Source organism: Vanellus vanellus (assembly GCF_965231255.1).
Source record: "Vanellus vanellus genome assembly, chromosome: 7".
NCBI classification, from domain to species: Eukaryota; Metazoa; Chordata; class Aves; order Charadriiformes; family Charadriidae; genus Vanellus; species Vanellus vanellus.
Genome location: NC_138912.1, coordinates 3259967 through 3284175, shown reverse-complemented (window position 1 = coordinate 3284175; position 24209 = coordinate 3259967). Strand labels below are relative to the sequence as shown.

At 43.1% G+C, this 24209-nt stretch overlaps 1 protein-coding gene across 1 annotated transcript in view; it reads left to right on the top strand.

Moving 5' to 3' along the window:
- Positions 1–24209, top strand: part of LOC309674360 (dedicator of cytokinesis protein 1) — a 79687-nt gene that overhangs the window by 26193 nt on the left and 29285 nt on the right. Inside the window, exons 7-15 of the mRNA XM_082486381.1 lie at positions 3716–3805; positions 6468–6572; positions 10741–10882; positions 11083–11161; positions 11446–11530; positions 13173–13259; positions 17469–17645; positions 18625–18708; positions 23669–23806. Of these exons, the coding sequence (XP_082342507.1) occupies positions 3716–3805; positions 6468–6572; positions 10741–10882; positions 11083–11161; positions 11446–11530; positions 13173–13259; positions 17469–17645; positions 18625–18708; positions 23669–23806 (987 nt within the window). The remainder of the gene's footprint in view (positions 1–3715; positions 3806–6467; positions 6573–10740; positions 10883–11082; positions 11162–11445; positions 11531–13172; positions 13260–17468; positions 17646–18624; positions 18709–23668; positions 23807–24209) is intronic.

Below are 24209 nucleotides of genomic sequence, written 5' to 3'. Positions count from 1 at the left end.
CCCCTGCCATGAGCCACCAGCTCAGCCACCCCTTCAACCAGGCCAGGTTGCTCCAAGCCCCGTCCAACCTGGCCTTGAACACCTCCAGGGATGGGGCAGCCACAGCTTCTCGGGGCAACCTGCGCCGGGGGCTCACCGCCCGCACAGCCAAGAATTTCTTCCTAATGTCTCATCTAAATCTCCCCCTCTCGGTGTAAAACTGTTCCCCCTCGTCCCATCGCTCCTCTCCCTCCCCAGCTCTCCTGGAGCCCCTTTAGGCACTGGAAGGCCACAGTAAGGTCTCCCCGGAGCCTTCTCTTCTCCAGGCTGAACCCCCCCCACCTCGCCCAGCCTGTGCTCCCAGCAGAGGGGCTCCAGCCCTCCCAGCATCTCCGGGGCCTCCTCTGGATCTGCTCCAACAGCTCCCTGTCTTTCTTGAAGTTTTGATGGGCTCCTGAGCATTTCAACGGTAGAGATGACAGTGACAGTCTGGGACACGTTTGCTGTGGTGTGCCCCGTGGGCTGTGACGCTGCAGTGGCATGATGGCTCTCAGTCTGAGCAATACCAACATGGCATTTCAGCCCCCTCGGCTCATCTTCTCCCTTCCTCTCTCCCACCGCTAATCCCGCACCCCCTGCCTCTTGACGGCCAGGTGGAATTAGTTTGCATTAAATAACATACAACCTTAGCCCAGAGCTGGTGTTTTGCATTGCCAGCCGCGCTTTGGAAACGTGTCGCAATGTCTCTGCTTATCCGGGATTCAGCGGAAGAACTGAATGAGTTTGTTTACAGTGTCGATGCAAATCTAAAATTATTGAGGCTTCCATTTATTTCCAGTCTTGTTCAGCTCCAAAGCTGTTTGCCTGAGCTCATCTATAAATATTTTCACAACAGACAACAGAGTAGAATTGCTTTGGTTTTGGGGAGGGACTGGTTAAATCCGGAACACGCAAACAGAGGACTGGGACAAGCATTATGGCAACGCCATTTTCTTTGAAATGAAAATGTGCAGAAGAAGAAAAAGAAAACGGCAGTCAAAATGAAGAAAAAGGTTAAGTGACTTTGAAAGGTTTCAACTGCTGACTTGCCAAACAAGCGAATATTAGTTTAGTTTCTATAAATTGGTGGTATATTGCTCTTCTGGGTCAAAATGAACTTAGCCTAGTATGTGAAAATGTACCCCATTTTTTGCAAATACGCCTTTACTGTTGAACTCATGTTAATTTTTGTTTAGAAATAAAAATATGCTCTGTACCGTTATTCTAGATTAGATACATAATATGGATAAAAACATTCAGACCCTCCCGTTTGCAAAAATTGCATTGCAGAGTGTATATACTGCCTTGTGATTTCCTGCAGACGTGATCCCTCATTACGGTGATTGTAATTAGTCATTCCGACGTGTTTTTCGTCTTTAAGGCACTTTACAAACATGAGGTAACTCATGCTCATTCCAGTCCTCTTCCCTAGATAAACAATGTTATGAACCTTGTTGTAGAAATGAGAAAAATCAAGAGAAGGGGTCAAACATCAAGAGGAGCCCTGAGGAGAAGTTAATGTAGGTACCGAGCTCTGCCCCTGGAGAGCATCTGTTGTCTTTCTGTCTTAAATTAGGTCACCACCCAGTCTCCCTTTGCCCGAGCATCTCCCCATCTGTTTTCTTTAGGACTCAGAAGCTCCTTTGCCCTTGCTCAACCATACCAGTGTAGTGTCTGGCCCATCTTTTCTCTTACTTCGCTCCCTTACTTTGAGAAGTTATTGATGCCCCATCCCTGGAGGTGTTCAAGGCCAGGTTGGACGGGGCTTGGAGAAACCTGGGCTGGTGGGAGGTGTCCCTGCCCAGGGCAGGGGGGATGAGCTAGATGATCTTTAAGGTCTCTTCCAATGATTCTGTGATTCTAAATCTCTGTCCTTTCTCCCTGCAGTCTCCTGTTACTGTTTTTCCTTTTGCAGCTCCCATCTCCTCCACCATCAGCAGCTCCCTGCCTCTCCAGGCTGCTGCTTTCCCTCCCTTCCCTCTCCGTCTGCTAGGAAGATATTTCAGTCCATCCTTGGGTTTGCGGGACGAGTGCCCTCTGCTTAAAACTTGGCTGCTCATTTCCAGGGAGGAACGGGAACGGAGAGCAAACCGGTGGGACCCGAGCCACATGTTGCTTGTGTGGCATTGGCATGTTACACGTAGGGGAAGGCTACTGAGCATTCGGTCTGGCTGGGCCCCAAACGGCCAATTTCTAGGGGAAAAAAAAAAGAAAGACGTTGTAGGTCCCAGTTTGGTGTTACTAAATCACAGGTAGCTGTGCCCTTCCTGACTCCTCGGCCAGTGCTGGCTGCAGTCTCGGTCACACTGACGGTCGTATGAACCCTTAATGTTTTACTCTTCTTTTTAAATTAGCATCCAGAACTAGGGATTTTTCCCTCGTTGCTTTTTTTTTCCCCTCAAGTTTTCCTGGTATACCAAGAAATGTGATTTCAACTTGCAGATCAAAAGAGACATAAAATTCACCCGACATTGATTTTGGGCTTTGAGTGGTGGGATTTCATTTGTGCGTCGGTGGGATTTCATTTGTGTGTTTTGGTGGCCTTTGGTTTTCAGGAGCTCTTGGGGGGTAAAATATTTCTTATTTAAATCAGGGCTGGGGGGTCTGTGCGGGATGGATGAAGGAATCGGTTGGGTGTGTGAAGGTTTCCCCAGGAGCACCGTTCCCCTCTTCTCTCACCAGCATCCAGCTCCCACCGTCTTTGGAAATTTTGGTGCTTCATCTCAAACTCTTCGTTCCCGGGGGCGGACGTCTTTGGGGAGCAGTGGGGAAACGTGCGTTCAGCCCTTGTCCTCAACCCTCCTTCATCCGACTGCTCTTGGCAGCAGCAGCCGTCTCGGTGTTTCCCCGGGGCTAGGAACACGGGGCCTGATGCCGAGAGGAGAATTAGGTGGTGTGGACAGGGGATTTAAATTTAAGATGAAGGGTAATACAAACCAAATGGATTTATAACTCATTCCAAATCTCATTTTTTATACTAAAGTGAGGTCGGCAGTGCCAGCCAGATTTCAGCAGCAGAGGCAGATCGTCAAGTTTGATCTTAGATAGCCTGGTGTGCTAATCTAAGCATCTTTTTGGGGTTGAGTGGTTCTTTGTATTTAAAGTAGAAAAAAATTAAAAATACACATTCAGAAGCATTCTTGCTGCTCCTCATTAAGGTTGTTGGCTTCTAAAGAGCTGAAGGATATTGTTAGATTTCTTTGGGTCAGTAGAGACGGCTGATGAATTTCATGGTTGAAGGACAAGAGCGGGGAAAGAACCAATGGAAATATAATGAATATTTGTTCAAAACAATATCTGCAAATTGCCTGTCCTGTCTAATATAGATTATAGATATTAGAGGGGGGAGAGGCGATTATGAACTATAATCAATCAACAACGTTTATCCGAAGTCCTAGGTTCTGGGTTTCTTTGTGGGCAGGCCATGTTTACGCATTATTGGCTATCTAGTTGGGCTAGCAGGAATCATTTTATTTCTGAAGCAATTTGATCATTTTACTTGATTTGCAACGAATAGAGACATGTGGGTGATGCTGCCACAGCTATTTGGCACATCAGGCGCACAGCGTTTTCGGGCATGTGACACAATGCATTTTGTTGTGTTTCATTAAGATTCATTTTATTCCAATGTTGTTGTTTAACCAAGGTATGTAATTCAACTTTTTTGTTGTTGTTTTGTGATTTTTTTTTTCAACAGATGTGGGAAGAGGCCATCGCCTTGGGTAAAGAACTTGCAGAACAGTATGAAAATGAAATGTTTGATTATGAACAACTCAGTGAGCTGCTGGTAGGTTTTTTTAATGACATAGGCACTGCAACTTTTTTTTTTTTTTTTCAGAATTTAATTTTGAACCTTTTAAAATTATATTGAAAATCTTTGTTATGACAGTAAAATGCAGAAATAGATGCCCGCTTTGGCTTTGTTGGACAAATGTTGATTAACTGGCTACCACTGGAGTGCCTGAAAAGGATTGCATTTTATTTATTTTTTTAGCTGAAAGAAAAACATTTCGGTAATGTTAAGCTGATTGATTTGGGGTATAAAAGGAAATTTGGAATTTAAATATAAATGGGAACATGAAAAAATCCCCATTCTCTCTCAAGTGTCTTTCCATATTCACGTTTCTTTTTTTAGGTATGAATAATTCCAGAGCATTCATGTCTAGAGTCAGTTATTTTTGCCCTGACGTTACCCACTCATTATGCCCGCACCATTTTTTATCTCCGGCTCTTCCCGAAAGGGATGAATGGCAGCTGTCACTGTCCCTCCTCACTTCTCAACCGTTTTCACAGGAGCTGGGACACGCTTCCAGTTTGGTTCTGAAAATTGTTGACTTTCAGGTTTTTTGATGCATTTTGCTTTTGCCCTCTCCAGAGTAGATCTTCCTTAGTTTCTGTGAATTGTTTATCTGCTTTGTCCCAGCCTGTCCGAGCTGGGCGCTAATACGGTGTCATTGCACCCTCTCCCTCCGCTGACACCGACGCTCAGGTTGAGGATGGCTTGGACAGGTTGAGGATGGCTTGGACAGGTTGAAGATGGCTTGGAACCATCTCCCCTCAAGCACCTCCATCCCCATCTCCCCAGAATCTCCTTTCTTGGGGAGGAAAGCGTGAAGGGAAATACCACTCGTCTCAATTTTATGGGTTCTTCGCTCCCTTACATCTCCTTCTTTGTTGAGTCCCTGGTTCAGTCCTCCAGCTCTCCACAGCTGAATGTATATCCCTTTTTGAAGGTCCTCCACCTGTGGCTTTTTAACTGTTTTTAGTGCCAGGGTGATTGTATTCATTGGCCTAAGTGGTCTGGAGCCTGGTGTCACATTGCTCTGTAGGGCCGGAGGTCAGGGAGGTAGTCACCGAGCATTTCTCAGGCGCTTTGCTCTGCCAGAAGAGTCCTCCGTGGCCTCCTGCCCGCGCCGCTGCCAGTAGGGCTGCCTTCAGTCGAGGATATTCTTCATTTCAATATAAAAGGAATCTGGTAGAGATTGTTCCTCAGCTGGAAATGATTCTCCTGTGTCAGATATGATTATTCACCAGTGGGTAGCTACTCTCCAAGTCCCTCATTTTTAATTTTCCATCTCCTTTATTCTCACACATGGCCACATGAACAGCTTTGTCATGGAAACAACCACTCTTTACTTATCATACTGTATCCGTTTTTGGAGCAGAAGGCTGAATTTGAACTTCGTACATTGTAGCTGATGGCCACTAATACCAACTTATGTATCATTTGTCTCGCACAGTAAATATGTCATTGTTTACATTAAGTGACATAAGTACAGGCAGTGGTATAAACCAGGTATGGAAATGGAGGTTACTCCCTCTTCTAATTGGGAAAATTGAGAAAAACTTCCAATTCTCAGGTCAAACAACCGAGTTTATCTGCTTTTTATTTATGAGACAGAAGAAACTTGAGAGAGATGTCACAAAAATCAGTACTGGCGTGCATTGGGCATTCGTCCTTCATAAGGCAGGGATCAAAATTCGCGCTCCCGTGTGAGTCGGGTCTCGCATACCCCGTCGGCTTTTCTGATTGCTGTGACTGATAGCATTAGCATGCTAGCGCTTCTTTTTTTTTTTCCCCACTGTAAAATTTAAAAGTTTTTTGTTTCTTTCTGTTCTCCCTATTGGCTCTTTTGTTCAAGCAATATTAAATATTAGACTCTAAGACAAGCCACAGCTGACACAATAGTTTGGCTGCAGGTGAACTGAGAAATACACGGCAGATCTGGGTCTTTGTGGTCTTCTCGCCATTTACTGTTATCTATCGTAGGGGAGCGGTAATAAACCTCCCCTCAAATCAGAATTCATTCTCTTACAGAAAGTAATAGGCTCAAAATAAGTTAATGGACAGATCGTCTGAAGCTGCGCATTTGTTATTATTTCATCATTTGAGATAAAGAAGGATTCCGCTTCAAAAACAGATGGTGTCTGACATGCGTGTGTTTATTCCAGAAGTTACATTTTGCTGCAATTCTCAACCGCATGCTTTCCATATGCAAATAACGAGTTGTAAATATGGGGAGAAAAAAAAAAAAAAAAGAAAAAAAAGTAGTAGAAAAATGTAATGAAATGTAACAGCCAAAAAACTGAAAAGTCAGCACCGCGGGGATGAGCTGGCTTTGGCGGTGCGGGCTCCATCGGTCCCGTGTTTCGGCGTCGGCAGTGTCGCAACCAGGAATTCAGGCTGCCTTGCAAATTCCTGAGCTTCATTCTAATTGGGATACGGGATATGGAACAGTCAGGTTCACCAAGATGAGGATAAAAACCGTGGCTACAGAGTCTAGTATTTCAAAATATTAGCGTGTATCTGATAGAAAGGTGAAGAAAAAGGGGCAAATGAAACATGTACATCTCTCAGTTAAAGATACGCATGAAAGAGATCTAGAGCTTAAGCATAGGGAATTTTCTTAAGGTTTAGGTCATTAAAGTTCCTCCTGCTTATTTTACAGAGAAAGCAAGCCCAGTTCTATGAAAACATTGTCAAAGTGATAAGACCGAAACCAGACTACTTTGCTGTTGGATACTACGGCCAGGGATTTCCGACGTTCATAAGGGTAAGCGTCTGTCGTTTTCCACGGATGACAGCAAGCTTTCTTGCTTTGGAAATTCCCCTCGGTTGTAGAAAAAGTACATTATTGTATGTCTGTGCGTTATTTACAATCTGCTGAACATTGATGGTTGGCTTTTAGGTGTATGAGACAAACATTGGGTTTTCCTTTCCAATTTCTAATATGGAGTAGTTGAATTTTAGTAGAGAAGCTTTTTCTTCAAACATGTCCAATACTTTATACTTCTTCGGGTTATCACTAGAAATGAAGATATACCACCCAATCCATAAATCAGGGTCATAACCAGCGCCGTCTGAAATGGTGACATTTTTGTCTGACAGGTATATGTAGATAGATGAGTATGGGAGAGAAGCCTTTTGTATGTGACCATGTTTTCATGTGAGCGTCCTTTCCAGCGTAGTCACTAAAACGAAGCTGGATATCAGAGATGTGTGCGATACCTTTAAAAGCAATCTGTTATCATTGATTTTCATGACTCGTGTGTCGATTTGTAACATAGGTCATTTGGTTGATGCCGGTAACCTAAGTCAAATAACATTTTAGGCTTTTTTCCACCGGTACCAGGATTGCTATGGGGGTGAGTGAGTGGCTAAAGAAGGGTGGGGATATCCCACATCTGAATTGCATCTGCATCGTGGTTCTCTGGACGCTGGCGCTTGCCGGTCGGTGGCATGGAGGTGACACGTCAACTGTTTAGCCGCTGTGCTGCTCGTATCTATCTTAAGAGCTGCGGATTTTCAGTTTGGAAAGAGCCTCTCTCCAGCCCCCTGTGGAAGAGTTACAGTAGATTAAGGCAGTTCAAGAGACAGAAGAATAAAATTATTGCTGTTATTCTCAGATTATTCTCCGAGTCCAGGAGATTCAGAGAGATTTAGTCTGGTAGTAGGTTTCCTCCTGGAAATACTCATTTAGGAGATGAGTCCCTGGTCGTAACTGAGTAATCCCATGTTAACTCTCTCAGATGACACCATAATAAATACCAGGAACAAACCCAAGCCTACGCTGAAGCCCAGCTCACTGGATAAATCCAGGGAATGCCGGTTAAGCTGGTTTTCTCAGGTTATGTGTGGTTGGCAGGTCTCACATGACGTATTAAAAGTGCATGTAAAATATATATTAATGGTGCATTGCGAAGAAACAAACATACGGTGATTTCAGAAAAGAGTTGTCTTAGAGCAACCGTCCCTTAAAGAAATCTTATGATCAGATATACAGACAGAAACTTGAAAAGTATTTGGAGTGGGACCGAAAGGCTTTCAAAAATCCCAAGAAATAAAACGCAGGTGTTGATTTGGTAAAAGCCTCCTTTTCCACCGACTAACTAAAGCCCGTGTGAAGAAACTGAAATTCTTGAATTGTGCCAAGAAGCAGGGAATGTGTGTGGTTTTTCATGCACCCTGGGATACGGTGTGCGGGCGTACTTGTACCACTTGTACCTGCTGAGAAGTGCATCAAATTATCAGTTCTTTGCGGCTGGAAGGAATGAAGCTGACCCGGGGGGTTCCTGCCAGGCTCAGAGTTTAAGTTGCAGCATCCGCTGTGTGCAGACCCTCAAACAAAAACTGGGAGATCCCAGAATCCCAGACTGGTGAGGGCTGGAAGGGCCCTCTGGAGCCCCCCCAGTGCCACCCCCCGCCAGAGCAGGGGCACCTCCAGCAGTGGCACAGGACACCTCCAGGCGGGTTTGGAATGGCTCCAGAGGGGGAGACTCCCCCCCTCTCTGGGCAGCTGTGCCAGTGCTCTGCCGCCCCCACAGGAGAGAAGTCCCTCCTCGGGTTGAGATGGAACTGCCCACGGTCACGTTTGTGCCCGTTCCCTCTTGTCCTGTCACGGGGCACCACTGAACAAAGACTGTTCCCCCCCCCGGCACCCGCCCTGTCAGTATTGATAAGCGTTGATGAGACCCCCCCTCAGCCTTCTCTTCTCCAGACTGAACAGCCCCACGGCCCTCAGCCTCTCCTCAGCACAGAGATGCTCCAGTCCTCTCCTCATCTCCGTAGCCCTTTGCTGGACCCTCTCCAGCAGTTCCATGTCCTTCTGGAACTGGGGAGCCCCAAACTGGACACAGTGCTCCAGATGTGGCCTCACCGGGGCAGAGCAGAGGGGGAGGATGACCTCCCTCCACCTGCTGGCCACACTCTGCTTGATGCCCCCCAGGATGCCATTGGCCTTCTGGGCCACCAGGACACATTGCTCTTGTATGTTGGCCTAATGCTTGGTCTCCAAATTATGCCTGGTCAACTCGTGCCAAAGAGACTCTGAGCGTGCAGGATGGTGGCAGCATCATCGGTACCCCGAGCTGCCCCAAAGCCTGAGAAATGCCGTTCTGCGGACTGGCGGAGCCATACGTTGGTGACAGAGGCGAAGGCACGATGGTGCGCAAGCTACTGCGGGTATCAAAAGACCACCTCTAAAGAGATGTGATGCGGAAAACCGTAGAATTGTTCCAGTGTTTGAAATACATGTAGAGTAACGTACATGCAACAGCTTTTATCAAGCGTCAAACAGCAAAAAATGGCTGTGGTACATTAAGTAAAAAAGCTTTAATAAGATTTTTGTGAAATGCATATTGATAATTTCTTAAGTTTTTACCAGGCAAAAAATATTTAATACCCATTACGAAGGAGTCACTGTTAAGACTGACCAACCCACTTCTCTACAAAATGATTAAATTAATATTGTATGATATTCTTATAGGGAAGACTTGCATTATCGGGAGTCTTCAAAGCGAACGTATGATAAAGTCACTGTCAGCTTTGCAGAGGGGGGTCGCAGCTGTCAGTCGTGGAATTTTGTCCCGCTCACCGTCACTCTCAACAGCGTGCACGTTATCCTGTAGGAAGGTCGGGAATGGCCACCGATCCAGCGCTGCTCCGCAGAGAGGGGCTGCCCTGGGCGAGCAGAGCATTCACAACTGAATGGGGGTTTTCCTTGAGCGCGGGAAAACCCTTACTGTGCTTTACAAAAGCCTCGTGGATCGGTCGGTTTGTAAGAAGTGAGTGATAAAAACTCTGAAAAACAGGTTAATAAGTGCCTTGCTGACAGAGAAAATCCTCGATGTAAGCTTTTTCTTCTGTTGCAATTATTCCTGTGAATTACAGGTCTATATACGTGAATTACAGGTATATATACACTTCTTAGGCTTCTGCCCTTTTTCCTTTTTTTTTTTCCTCAAATAGAGTATCCTTTCATCTGCTGCGCATTTGGGAAGGCGCCATTGCCGAATTAAACCCAACTGGGCAAATGTAAACTATTTCAATTTTCTGCCCCAAGTCATACCCTTTTCCTACTAAGTGCTGCGCAGTTTTTTCACCAGGTGATGGTTTTGAGATGAGTACTGAGGTTAAGCATACTCAGACGCAAGTGTGACATTCATATCGAACCTGACTTTAACGTTTGATCGGTCAAAAAGATGCAAGTCGTCTTTTACATTTTTCTTTAGAACTTAATGTGCTTGTTCAGTATATAAATGGACTGTAGAAAATACGTCTTGATTTTCTTTATTGTTAAAAGAAGAAACCAATACTTAGAAATGCAATATACTTAATTTAAAAGTTATGCTGCGTGCAGACAACTGTACAACGGCAAAAATCTAATAGACTAATATGAAGTCTAGGGTGTATCCATCTTTCTGAAAGAGTCAGTGGTTTTGGATCTTCCTCCTAAAATTGGCATTGTTTTCTGTTTATAGTTTTATCTGGTACTCTTGCTTGCTCACCTCAAAGCCTTTTAATAAATGTTTGGGTATAAAAAGCCCAATTCTGTTTATTTACATCCATTCACACCATTAGCTGTGGAAGGTGGATGAGAGGGATTACAGAGGGAGATCTCGGATTTGGTAGAGGACGTGATTTGTCTTAATACATTTTCAGCGGGTGCCTATTTTATCGATCCTTGAAATCATGTATTTGGGTCCCGTTGAATTTAGCGTGGTTTGTACACAGGTGAGCGCGGGCTTAGTGATCTCAGTCCTGAACCGGAGGTAAGGAAATGCGTTTGGGCTTTATTGAATAGGCTTAAGATATTTGTAAACTACTGATTGTGTCATAGTGTGGGGAATGTAAAATTTCTCACTTAACAGCATTGGAGTCGACGCTTCTGAGGTCCCAGTTTGTTACTGGGATTACGTTTTCCCCTCTCAATTTGTTTCCAGAACAAAGTCTTCATTTACCGGGGAAAGGAGTATGAACGCCGGGAAGACTTCGAAGCGAGGTTACTGACTCAGTTTCCAAACGCAGAAAAAATGAAAACGACGTCTCCGCCGGGCGATGACATTAAAAACTCCTCCGCACAGTGTATCCTTCAGTCGCGGAGCAGCTCCTGCAGCTGCACAGATCGAGGATTTATGGCCGACGCGAGCAGGAGGCTACTGCACTTCTGCCTTTATGGGTGTAAAACGTGAATTTTGTTGCTCCGTCCTTTCTTCGCCTTCCCCTTGAGCTGCCTGTTCTCTGTGATTGAAATTCGCTTTTCAGTTCTTAACCCCGGAATTCAGATATTCAGTGCTTTACTGTAAAGCCAAAACTGGATTTACCGTCTAAATTTCACAGGCCAGTGTCAGAACAGATCGTGAGGTGAGTTTGGGTTGGTTTTGCGATTTTGTCAGTCTCCTTTATAACACCTAAACAAGTTCTTGTTGTTGTATAACAAATCTGTACGCAGCCAAGGAGGGAAGTAGTGGCGAGGCCATTCCACGGCGAGTCTTAGTATTAGCAGAGATTCTGTCCAACCCACTGGAAAACAGCGATCCCATAAGTATTTTATGGTTATGCATAAACTTATTTTCTAGTACTGGAGTTTAGCAGCAATTCCTAAACAGATGGTGTTTGGTTTTGATTGTGCTTTTCCCTTTTTCCAGTTTCTACAGGGTGAATGAAGTCCAACGGTTTGAGTATTCACGTCCTGTTCGTAAAGGAGAGAAAAACCCGGACAACGAATTTGCGGTAAAAAAAAAAAAGAAAAGAAAAGAAAATAGAGTACTTTAGGGGTTTGCTTGTTTATTCCCCTTCATTTTGAGAATCTGAGTCGGTATGTTTTGGTTGTTGAAAAATAAATCCTAATTATAAATGTGATTATTTTACATAGAGATTCAGTTAAACGAATCTACCGTGTTCTGGTTTATACCAGTAGAAAAAATGGACAAAGCTGTCTTTATTTTGTTAAAACCCAACTATTTTAAGAAAGAAGTTTATGTGGTTATACCTGAAAAGATTGATGTCTCTTGCCAATACTTATCTTGCCATGAAGATCCTAGTCAGGCATCTTTGAAAAACCTTTTTTTTTTTACACCTTCTTTTTTTTTACCTTTTTTTTTTTTTTTTTTTACTAAACCATATGTTTCACGTACTGGTCAATAAAACTCCCTTTGAGCACAGCTTGTATTCATCAAAACGTTTACAACAGGTTACATCAAGTTGATTGCCTTTTTTTTATAGACACCATTTTATTCACAGGGCTTCTAGTGGACGCAGTTAGTAGTAAAGTAGTAATTAAAGTAATAAATTAATGCATCATTTCTTGAGTGAATAACTTGGGTTTGTGTGCAGTAGCAGGCTCTGGTCAATGTGCCAGTAAATACTGAGTATTTGGTTTCCTACAGCTAAGACTGGGTATTCGTTTGGAGACTCCTTTAGCATCTCTGGCTTCTTGTGGTGGTTCTTATATCAAAAATTGCTAATTTGCTAATCTACGTGGGTTCGGCTGAGGAGGCAGGGAACCCTCTCTGTCTGAAACGGTAATGCTAGAGAGCACTGGAGTTAACAATATGGTTTGGGTAAAGAGAAAAAAAAAATAGGTATATCTAAATCACTTTGAAAGCTCTTCCTCTGTTAATGGGGGATGGAGTAAACCATTCTGTTTTAAAAAAAAAAAGCCTCACAATAAATAAGATGAACTACGAACACATACTGGTTCGAACAAAATCAGATCAAGAGGTGTCTTTGACGTTGGTTATGAACCACTTCACGCACGGGAAGGCAGAGATGTTAAACCGCGTATCCTTAAATCCAGACCAGCGGGGGGATGTTACCGCAGGGAGATGCTGCAGTTCACAGCTCAGGTGAAACCACAGGATCGCAAATCCAGGTGGGGACCTCGGGAGGGCTCACGTCCAACCCTGTCCCCGGTAGGGCCAGCTCCGGGCTCGGACCCGGCTGCTCGGGGCTTTCCCCATTCAGGTCTTGAAACCTCCGCCGACGGGGATGGCGCAGCCTCCCCGGGAACCCGTCCCTCCACTCCTCGACCCTCCCAGGGGGAGAAGCTTTCCCTCGAGCAAGATGTTGTCGTTTTGTGGAGGGTGGTCCTCCAAAGCTCTCGTGGGATAGATGACAGTCCAGTACAACCAGTGGATCTTCTACCTGGTGTTCTCCTTTGGCAGGAGAGCAGCTGTTCTCTACTAAATCACGTATCAGATTTAAATCGGCGCCGCTCCATCATCTCCCCAAGCAGATACCGGTTGAAATTTCCCCCTGGATTCATAATGTCTGTGGTACTGCCATTCCTTTTCCCGACGCTAATGTTTTAAGGCTTTGCTTAAGATAAAAGAGCTCTCAATCTGATAAGGCGCTGTTTATGTTGTATTTGCAGAATATGTGGATTGAGAGAACCATCTATGTGACGGCGTATAAATTACCCGGGATTCTGAGGTGGTTTGAAGTCAAATCAGTTTTCATGGTAAGATCAATTTGGCTTTATTGAGATTGCATAAAAAGATGGGGCTCTTATGCAGCCAGGGAGCATTTATATTTCTGTATGGCGGCGCTTCAGTCCCGTGAACAAGCGATCAATGGGGCTGTATCTGGCGTCCTGAGACGAGGGGACGTGCTTGCTGAGAATGCTGATTATTGACTGAGGGCGACTCCAGCGATGCTTTTCCACTCCCGAGGGAGGGGAGGTGCCGGCTGGCTCTTCCAGCCCTTTAGGGCAAGGTCCGATCGAGTGCTTGAAGCGCTTTTATAAAGTATTTGTGGCTTTCGGTAGGTGAGCCATTGCGGCCCGTGGCACGTCCCTAAAACGAAGAGGTGGTGTAGGGGAACCCTGCTACATCAGATTGAATTTTGCATAAGAGGATTTGGGTATTTTAATTGTAATTTACTCAAAATATACCATAAAAGGAATGCGTTGTATGTGTCTGCGTCTCTTCTCTACTTAGCCTTTGTGATGAAAGGTTGTTTTTCTTTCTTCTCCATAGTTAGCCAAAATATACCCCTGCAACCTCACAGAGTAACTCCAAATTACGTATTTCTCTGCTCTGCCATTTAGACTGTTTAGATAAGACATATCCATTAAACGCCTTTAAGATTAAATTATTCTTACGCAGCTGTAATTTTTAAGTGGCAATAAAAACATTGTTACTGCGGTTTTTAAATCTCTCTTGCGAGGCTTATTTTTAAAGGAAAAGAACAATTTGCATATGATTAATTAAAACCTTTTTCATTGCTCCATTGAGGTTATGTTGGACAGTTGTATTTCGATGAACAGAAGCAATGCAGAAAATTACTATGGTATCTATAGTAACAGAATATGAATGTGATGTTTGACAGTAACAGGCAGCTGAATAAAACACATTGAAATTTTAATGAATTTTGTATTTTCAATATAATCCCGATAGCAAAGATTGTATTCATCTTCATGATTGCAGAAAGCGTTGTTTATAAAGCCTGGCAAATCTGATGAAAGTCTCTTTGCCGTAGGAGTTAAGAGCAGAGAGGAGTTGAGAGAGAGGCTGCTTTGTGCAGGCAGTTTGTACACACGCGCCTTCAACGCTGTGCTTGGCGTGGAAACGTGCGTAAATCCTGGGAGAGCGCTTTCTATAAGCTTTTTGTAAGTAAGGATTATATTAGTCACGTAGCTGGAAAACGATACCAGAATGGAACTTAATAGTATGTGGGAAGACGGCAACGGATAACTTTCGCCCTCGCTCCGGCGTACTTGCTACAAAATCGGTATTGACTTTCGTCAAGATTCCTGTCGGCTAAAATGCTGGAAGCGCCATCACGAGGTTTACATCCCTGTAATGCTAAATTTTGATTAAGGATACAGATAGTATCGATGTTTTACTAAACACGATGAATTAAAGTAGCTCCACACATTTCATATTTTATTGATGGAACTAGAATATCTTTAAAGGAAGAGGTGAGATCATATGAAACCAGTGCTGGGAGAGGACTGAGTAATTTAATAAATGCGGTGTCTTATCTTACGTAACCCATAGGAACATGCATAATTTCCTTAAATCTATTTGCTTTTTGAATTCCTTCTGAGTACTTTTACCTGAACCTTTTCACTCCGCTCATTATCTGCAAGGGATTTGTTGTACGCATTCGTTATTCCGCACCTGATTTCTTTTAGCTGGACACAGGTAGTTGTAGGGGAAGGATTTGCTGCGCCCATAACCAGCGAATTAGAAACTGGATTTTGAATGGCACTTGGTTTTGAAAAAGTGCAACTCCTAATCTCTGTTTTGGTTTGATGTGTAATTGTTTAGTGTTGCAAGCGTAGCAGGAGTCCATCGTTCCTTTTTGCCCTGAATAGATTGTGTGGCGTCCAGAGTTAGCAAGCTACTTGGAACAAGGCTCACAATTTACAAGTAGAGATATTTTTAATAAATAGCTCTCCATAAAATTCAAAGCCGACTTTGTAGTAGTGGGACGGGAACCGCAATTCTCTATCTGCTTTTAAAAAATTAGAGGGAGGATTATAAGAGTAGTAAAAGAGAGGCGAACGAGAAAGCAAGCCGTGATTGCTGATACAGAAAAGTCAAAAAAGACGTCTGCCAGCTCAATGAGTGCTAATTTCGGTAGATATTCAAGAGCTTTAAAAGCAATGGTTCATCAACAAATTATTGCTTCGTAATAAGCCCATTAATACAAATGATGGAATCCTAAATTTAGCAGACGACGTTTGCAGCAGTTCCTGCCGAATCAGATGTCGAACGCGGTCGAACTACGCCAGTCCCAGTTTCCCTCGTAGCGGATTTGGGCTCTGAAGGGCGGCCGTCGCCTGTCCGTCTGAGCCGGGGCTGCTCCGCGGCCGCAGCAGAAGCGTCGCCCTCCTTCCCTGCCTCCCGGGATAATTCGCCAGGCGTACTTTTTAAAATGCTAATTAAAACATCCTTGATGTAATCAGGTGGCAAGTGCAAGAGTAACAACTAAAGAGATTTGATTATAAGTGGTTCTCAGAAACATGGTAAGCAACTGATCGCCAGGTAGAAGTGCTGCTTTGTTTATGTAGCGTTTATGCAAATTAGGCTGTAATCAAATATACACTTGCATTTTCCTCACAGGCCTCAATTAACCTTCCTTTTCTGCTCCTACCGCATCATTTTTTTAAAAGTAAGGAGGCTGTGTCTTCCAGTGAGGACTCTCTACACTCTGGGTTGCTGCAAGTCAGTAATTTTTAGCCCATTCACTAAATGTACATATTTTAGCAATATCGAAAATATTTTAATACTGTTTTTTTCAATGTGAGCAACTGCCATTCCGAAAGACACAGTATCTGGTCATAAATAATAGTTGGAGATGAGTCAATTAAAATGAAGCCCAGTATAAGAGCTAATTCACCCCATAAAGACATCTGAGGAGCTCCTTCATTAAAGCCCGGGCGATGGGAGGAAGAAAATTTCTTCCTTCAGTTATCAACATTCAGATGTAGAAAAGACGACCTTATGGGAAAAAGCACGGCAGATAGCTTAGAAGTCGTCTCTTCAACATATTAAAGTCCATTTCCTTGGAAATACACCAAAATAATCACTGCAAAAACATCTTGATTTTTGAGCTGCTTAGGATTACATTTTCCATCGGAAAATCCACATTAAGTTACCGTTTCTTTCTTATTGTTACATTAAGCTGGATCTTCTTTGTACTGCTAAAACTCACCGACTCGTAATCTCTGATGTTCTCCGTAATCCTCCCAAAACCTCACGTGATTCCTGTCAGAGCCTTTCTAAATGTTGTGCTGTTGTGCAGAGATGTAATCCCTCCTACAGCAGAGAAGTGCATGGAACTTGCTCCACCGATACTGAGGATCATATCGGTCACTGCTCTATATAGACACCAAATACTTAAACACCTGAAACCACCCTTGCTGTTAATCATAGACTGGTTTGGGTTGGAAGGGACCTTGAAGTCCACCCAGTGCCACCCCCCTGCCCTGGGCAGGGCCACCTCCCCCCAGCCCAGGTCGCTCCCAGCCCCGTCCAACCCGGCCTTGACCACCTCCAGGGATGGGGCAGCCACAGCTCCTCGGGGCACCCTGCGCCAGGGGCTCACCGCCCGCACAGGGAAACATTTCTTCCTCATATCTCATCTAAATCTCCCCTCTTCCAGTTTGAAGCCATTCCCCCTCGTCCTATCACTGCATGCCCTTGTAAAAAGTCCCTCCCAGCTCTCCTGGAGCCTCTTTAGGGACTGAAGGTGGCAATAACGTCTCCCCGGAGCCTTCTCTTCCCCAGGCTGACCCCCCCACCTCTCCCAGCCTGTCCTCCCAGCAGAGGGGCTCCAGCCCTCCCAGCATCTCCGGGGCCTCCCCTGGCCCCATTCCAACAGGTCCATGTCTTTCCCATGTTGGGGGCTCCAGAACTGGACGCAGTACTCCAAGTGGTCTCCCCAGAGCAGAGCAGAGGGGCACAATCCCCCCCTCGCCCTGCTGGCCACACTTCTGCTGCTGCAGCCCAGGATGCGATCGACCTTCTGGGCTGCGATCGCGCTTTGCCGGCTCGTGTTGAGCTTCTCATCAATCCGCAAGCATTAATCATTGGTTAAAATACCTTTTGTTCTGAAATCCCTGAAATGTTTCTCCTGTGGTGGTTTGGTGGTTGGCCAGTTGTGTGGCAGGTTAAAAACTCTGCTCCTTGATTAAAACTGCCTTTTGTTTTTATTTCAGGTTGAAATTAGTCCACTGGAAAATGCAATAGAAACCATGCAGCTAACAAATGATAAGATCAACAATATGGTTCAACAGCATTTAAATGATCCAAATCTGCCCATTAACCCTCTCTCCATGCTTCTTAACGGCATTGTGGATCCTGCGGTCATGGGAGGGTTCGCAAACTATGAGAAGGTAACGTCAAAATTCTCTGCCGTGCGGTGCCTCACCTCTTCAGCGCGGCCTCTCCTGGAGCGCGGCAGGACCTGGGGGGGTGTTTGTGTGTGACCACCACGCGAGTCTCCACCCATAGGTGCTTGGCAGAACGTTGCTTAACGCTTGCCTTTTTTAATGTCTTCCTGATATTTATGGATACTTTTTTGCCTTTTTGCCGTAAGAGTCGGCGCGTTTAGCAGCAAAACTACTACTGTAGGGACGTGGTGGACAATTGCTACTGAGAGTCTCTCGGATGCTGGTGGCATTCCCAGCGTGTGCTCTCATGCGCTTGGACATGGGAGCTGAAGCAGGAATTTGTGGGTGAACTTCAGTGACTGAAGTAACCGACTGCGATTCTCACCTTTGCTTTCAAGTGCCTGAGGTTTTAAAGGATTCATCAAATGTCTAAATCATCTAATAATGCACGTTTACAACGTTAACTTTTAAAGTTATATGGGATAAGATATTAACATCGGGGAACTGTAAACACAATCCGTTATTTACGTTGTGAATATTAATCATATTAAGCTAGCACAGACAGGCAACACGCATTTTGTGCCATAAACGGAGAAGGTACACGCTGACTGCCATGTCGCTGTATCCCTCCGTTTATGTCCTTCTGTGACTGTCACTCATTTCATCTACCAAAATTTCTTGTGTCCTGGGAGCTGCAAGAAAGACGTTTCCGAGATGTGCCAAGTCCTCTGCAGGGTTGCCCGTGAGATTTGGTCTTGATCACCATGTGCTCATCTGCCCACTTACGAAAGATTGATGTCTTAATCTTAAAACATTGTTAAATTCAATATACCTTTCCTAGACTTACATTTGTATTTGTAGCCATTACTTCTATTTTGCAGAATTTTGGGGTTGATTCATTGATCTTCGCTGTAGGTAATTCTTCCATGGTAGATGTCCATTCATTTTCTCAAATAACTGCTCGTTTCTCTCTCTTGCCTAGGCTTTTTTTACTGAAAAATACATGCACGAGCATCCAGAAGATCATGACAAGATCGAAAAACTGAAGGATCTGATCGCTTGGCAGGTAAAAAATTTTAAGTCGGGCTGGTTGGGGCCAACTGCTGCACAAAGGCAGTTTAGTGTCACTTTTGCGAAGATTCAGACGTTAAGCTATTCACCCTGCATACACTTCTTTGCCATTTAAAACTGTCCTGGAACTTGAGCTAAAGTTCATCTTTTCAAATCTGACATCATTTGTCATTTGATAAACCCGCAAGGAACAAACGTGAGCGACCTCTTTTTTTTTTTTTTTCCTTTGGTAACCATAATACAGTGACAATATCCCATCTGTATCAAATGAGAAAATATTTTGTAATAATGTTGGTTAGTAGTAGTGGCAATTTACTTTGGCGTTTTAATTCTCTAAGGCTGATTTCAGAAATTCTCGTCGGACAGTAGGATGAAATGCTCAACCCTGAACCCTCCTCCTGCCTGCGTGCACTGGGACAGTATTTCTTCACATACTTACGTTTTTCTTCAAACCACATTTTCCATTTATTAAACTTTCTGTATATACTTATAGTACCCCTTAGCACAGAATATTAAATGTGAGAGTTGCAAAAATTCACCTGCATGCAAAATATTTAGTAAATTCATCACTGTGAAACCTTTGCTTCATTTGCTGTATAACTTAACATGGTAGAGAAACATTAGTGATTCATGAAGCGTGTGAGATTACCCGGTATATTTATGATGAAATATTAGAGCCGAAATCATGTAAATGTAAGACCACAGGGGAAGTATTTCCTGGACCGGGAACGGAAGCCATGTTCCCATCCCTGTGCCGGAGACAAAGCAGGAACCCTCTTTTGCATGAAGAATTGTGTTTACGTGTACCAAAGAATATTTTTCAGGGCCAAGAAGAAACAATTCCAGACTTGTTTCATATCATATACTGGACATTTTCCAATGGTCTCAAGATAATTTTATGATAACTGAAAAAATACCAATATGATGGGAAGTGTTTTTCCCGCAGAAGAAGAAAGTGACTCATGGCCTTTTTATATTCAATTTTGTCTTTATTATAAAGGGAATAATTTACATTTCTATAGGTTTCAATCTTAGAGGTAGTGGAACCAAAGATACAGAATTCAGAAAACAAAAAAAATCCTCTGAAGACCATAAAACTATCACTGAATAAAAACTCTTTGGGTCTGAAAAAAAATTATGTATGGATTTATTTATTTATTTATTTACTGTGAACTTTTACAGAAGATTAGATTTTAGGAGCTTTAAGTTTTATAGAGGAAAATAATTTGATCCCAGAAGACTGACTTCGTGTCAGCTCTCTGTCTTTGCCTCTGATAGCGATACTTCAAATGAATTACAAACAGACTTTTCCTCAGCAAAGATTCACTTTGGTGACATTTGTGTATTAAAATAATACTACTATTTGAAAATATGTGTGGCAGCTGATCACATTGTATTTTAATTATTCGGTGGTTTTAAATACGTAATTTCCCATCAGTATTGTAGTTCCGAAACAACAGAAAGCAGAAAAAATAGAGAAAAGGGATCAAAACCTATTTTTATGTCTGAAAATTCTTTTCACTAAGAGGTCTAGCCATTTCACGGTGGAAATCAGTGCTTTTAAATTACCTTAGACGTCTGATACACATTTAGCGTATCCTAAAAGTTAAACCTCCTCTCAAATTACTGCAGTTTTCAGAACGCACTCCGTGCGAGGAGGTGGGAGTGGGGCGAGAGCTGGTGCCGGATCTCGGCTGGTGTCAGGAGGGGGAGTCGTTAGGAAACTTCCCGAGGAGAGGCAGGGCTCGGAATTCATCGCCGCCTTGACAGTGATTGAAAGCCAAAATGAGTTTTCATTTTTCAATAATGCGGGGCTTGGAGTTTTGTGATCACGCGGAGATTTTCTTTATGCTGTGTAAATCAATCTGGATTTATGAAATAGGAGCCTGACAATCATATTATCACCTGACTAGTTAAATTTAATTTTTTTCTATCCCTTTACCTTACCTTTGTCTCTGTTGTGCTCTGGAACTCATGCTCTTTAGGATATTGTCCTTTTATAATTCCCACGAACTTTAATTACACGGGGTTTTTTCTGTCCATTACTTTTTCAGATAAACATCATGAGTAAAGCACTCTCCATTTTTGTCCATCTTAGCGCTTTTTCAACTTTGAAAAAAAAAAATGTTTCCATGCAACTACGACATTTCAAGCTGATCTTTTATTTTAACACGAAGATAATGAAATGATTGATTGAAATGATGGTAATGAGATGAATGATTGATGACATTAGTCATTCTGCATTTAGCGAATGTGGTTACAGCATACCAAAACTAGTATGTCACGTAAAAATCTTGTGCTGCTTCTACATAGATGAAAGAATTGTAGCACACAAAACCAAGTTTTTACAATTATATTTTATGATACCGTTGTTATGAAAGATTTTCTTTTAGGATTTAAGATTTTATATTAATTTTACTAATTCAAATGTATGTAGCTTTTTCATTCTTTTCAGCCAAGCAGATCGAGATCTTTAAAAAAATTAAAAAAAAAAAATAATCAGGGAATAATTTTAAGTTGCAGTGGAACTTTATAAAATTTTTAAAACAACAAAGAGTAATGGAATAAGTGCTATCTTGGGCTGGTTTTCTTTCACATGCAGCTCATTTGCTTCTAGTTCAGCTACTTATGTTACCTTTACTTTTTCGTTCACCTCTCCAAAGGTGAGGGTGCCCTGTAAGGTCTTTTGAAATAAAGCCATGAGCAAACCCATCCGTTGCTCCAAAGGCAAATGAATTGGCAATAGCGTGAACATGGCAAAATTCTGCCTCTGTCTCCGTATTCTAGAAAGGTTTAAAATTCGGGTTTGAAATTTGGATTTAAAATTCGGTGTCAGATTTCCTTGTCTCAGTGTCTGGAAAGGAGACGTAGGCAGAATTTTGAAGTTGGTAGAAGAAGGTGAAGCAGAAAGGGTAAAACAGTCCGAATGTACTTTCTTTCTGTACTTGATAAATGTTTAAAGGGTAAGTGGTCTTGGACCAAATAGCCCGGCTCAGAAACCTCACACAAGTGCTGTAGCAAAGCCACGGGAAGTTTATTAAATTCAGCTTCTCTTGAGGAAAAACAAACCTTTCCTTCTTCTTCTTCTGTGGTTTCCAGTCGTCTTTCGTTCCCTTATAGTTGATGCCTTCTCTTGCCTGTTCCTCGACCTCTTGACTCCGCAGTTCCTGTACCAGGCGGCCACCAGCCTTTAGCTGCTCATGTCTTCCCAACCCACCCAACACTCGCTCCAGCAGGTCTCCCCACCAACCCTTCTACCATTTTGCTTCTCCAAGCGCCAGAAGCTCTCCCCGGCTGGCTGTATACGCCTGGTGTGTACCTGAGGTGTATACCAACAGTGAAACCCTCCTGAGCACCTTCTATCTGGGGCGCAGAAGGAAGCACCTACATTTTCTTTTCCTGACTGGGACACGTCCCTCCAAAAAACGTCATATATGTCATACTGCTTAATTTTCTAAATTGGAGAGATCTGCTCCCTCGGACAGGCTCGTTAGTGTATTTTCAGCTTGTAAAAATTATCTCAGAGCTGAAGCTTCAGGCCCCACCTGTACTTCACCTCCGTAATTTGAATTTTTTAAAAGAATCCATTTAAAAGTCAGCAGGTTCTTTTGAATAAATGAGCCAAGTGACCACTTATCCCTGCAAAATAGGAGGGTCAGAGTGTGGCCTGATAATTATGAAAATTTGGAAACTCATTTACTTACTCAGAAGAGGGAAATTTTCTGATTTTAGCGTTTAATTTTTGAGAGTACAAATCCATTTGGCTATACATAGAAGTGGGTACAGTAAAAAAAATTGTCGCTATTCTTACTTCTCTTTGTAGACTTTTAGGAGAATAAACTGTGTCCATTTAAATAGTGCCAAATCACAGAGACTCATCTTGAAAAGATTTCTTGAGTTTGTTCACCTGTAATTCATGTGTATTTATTATTCTCCTTACTAATAAAACTACTCCTTCTGATTGCTGCTCAGTCTTATTAGAAAAATCTGTTTTTAATCAGTATTATGATTTAATTATGAATTATTAAGAAGAAGCCTCTTAACTTGATTGCTGCAGAGAATATCTAAGTTCGAATCAGAGCACTGTGTGGGCTGAAACGGACCTGGAAGAGGAAATATTTTTCCTAAGCTGGAGGTAGAAAACTCTAATGGCGTGTCTGGATAGCTGTGGGAATGAAAATGTCTCTCTTAAAACATTTTAAAAGGTCAGCTACACCTCCACACCATGAACTAATTATATAATCCTGTGTTGGCATGGATATCTTGTGACAGGAGCCTTGAAGATAAATGATTATTTTCAGTTACAAAAGAGAATTAATTCAAATTTCTTTCTCTTCTGTTTTGTTCCCAAAGAAAATAAAATCTTTTTTCTAAGGAGAAATGTGTAGTATATAAAACTATATGTTTTATTAATAAATATTGCTCTGCAATATATACGTGTCCACGGATGTGGCTCCTTTGCAGTTTTAGAAATAGCATTTATTAAAGAAAGCATAAAAGTATTTTCTCCTTCAAGGTTGTATTCTCATGGAAGTGGGAAAGGGCTGATATTAATAACCGGGTGCGAGAGTCGTCATTCATCAGTTTACCATTTTAAAGTACAGTGTGTATGGGGGGCAGTGAATATAACATCGCAGGAATATTTGTGCTATCTGATAAATTCAGCTGTACCTCCAGTGTATGACTACTGGGCAGAACTATGGGTGGTTTAATTTTAAAGGACTTTGGTTTACAGAGAAAAAAGGAAATATTGTACAACAGATTTTTAGATCCTTTTTTACTATGTTGTGCTTCATATGCAATGAATGATGATGATGATTATATTATTATTATTATTATTATTATTATTATTATTAAGATCTTTCACTCCTCTTGCAACGTATGTGGGAGTCTTGCCCTAACCCTTCGCGTCGGAAGGACTGGGCAGACTGAAGCCGCGTAACTCTGCTTTCCAGATCCCGTTCCTGGCGGAAGGCATCCGGATTCACGGGGAGAAGGTGACGGAGGCGCTGAGGCCCTTCCACGAGCGGATGGAAGCTTGCTTCAGGCAGCTGAAAGACAAAGTGGAAAAACAGTACGGGGTCCGAGCTGTCGTAAGTTACCTGCTAACTTTATGCTTCACCAAATATGGGGTCCGTATTAGGACCAGTATTGTTCAATATCTTCATCAATGACATCAACAGTGATACCGAGTGCACCCTCAGCAAGTTTGCAGACAACACCAAGCTGGGTGGTGCAGTTGACATGCCTGAGGGCCGGGATGCCATCAAGAGGGACCTGGACAGGCTGGAGGGCTGGGTCCCTGTGAACCTCCTGAGGTTCAAGAAGGCCAAGTGCAGGGTTCTGCTCCCGGGTCAGGGTGGTCCCCGGTATCAATACAGGCAGGGGGATGGAGGGATTGAGATTCCCCTGCCAAGAAGGACTTGGGGGTGTTGGTGGATGAAAAGCTGGACATAAGCCGGCAATGTGTGCCACCCGCATCCTGGGCTGCATCAA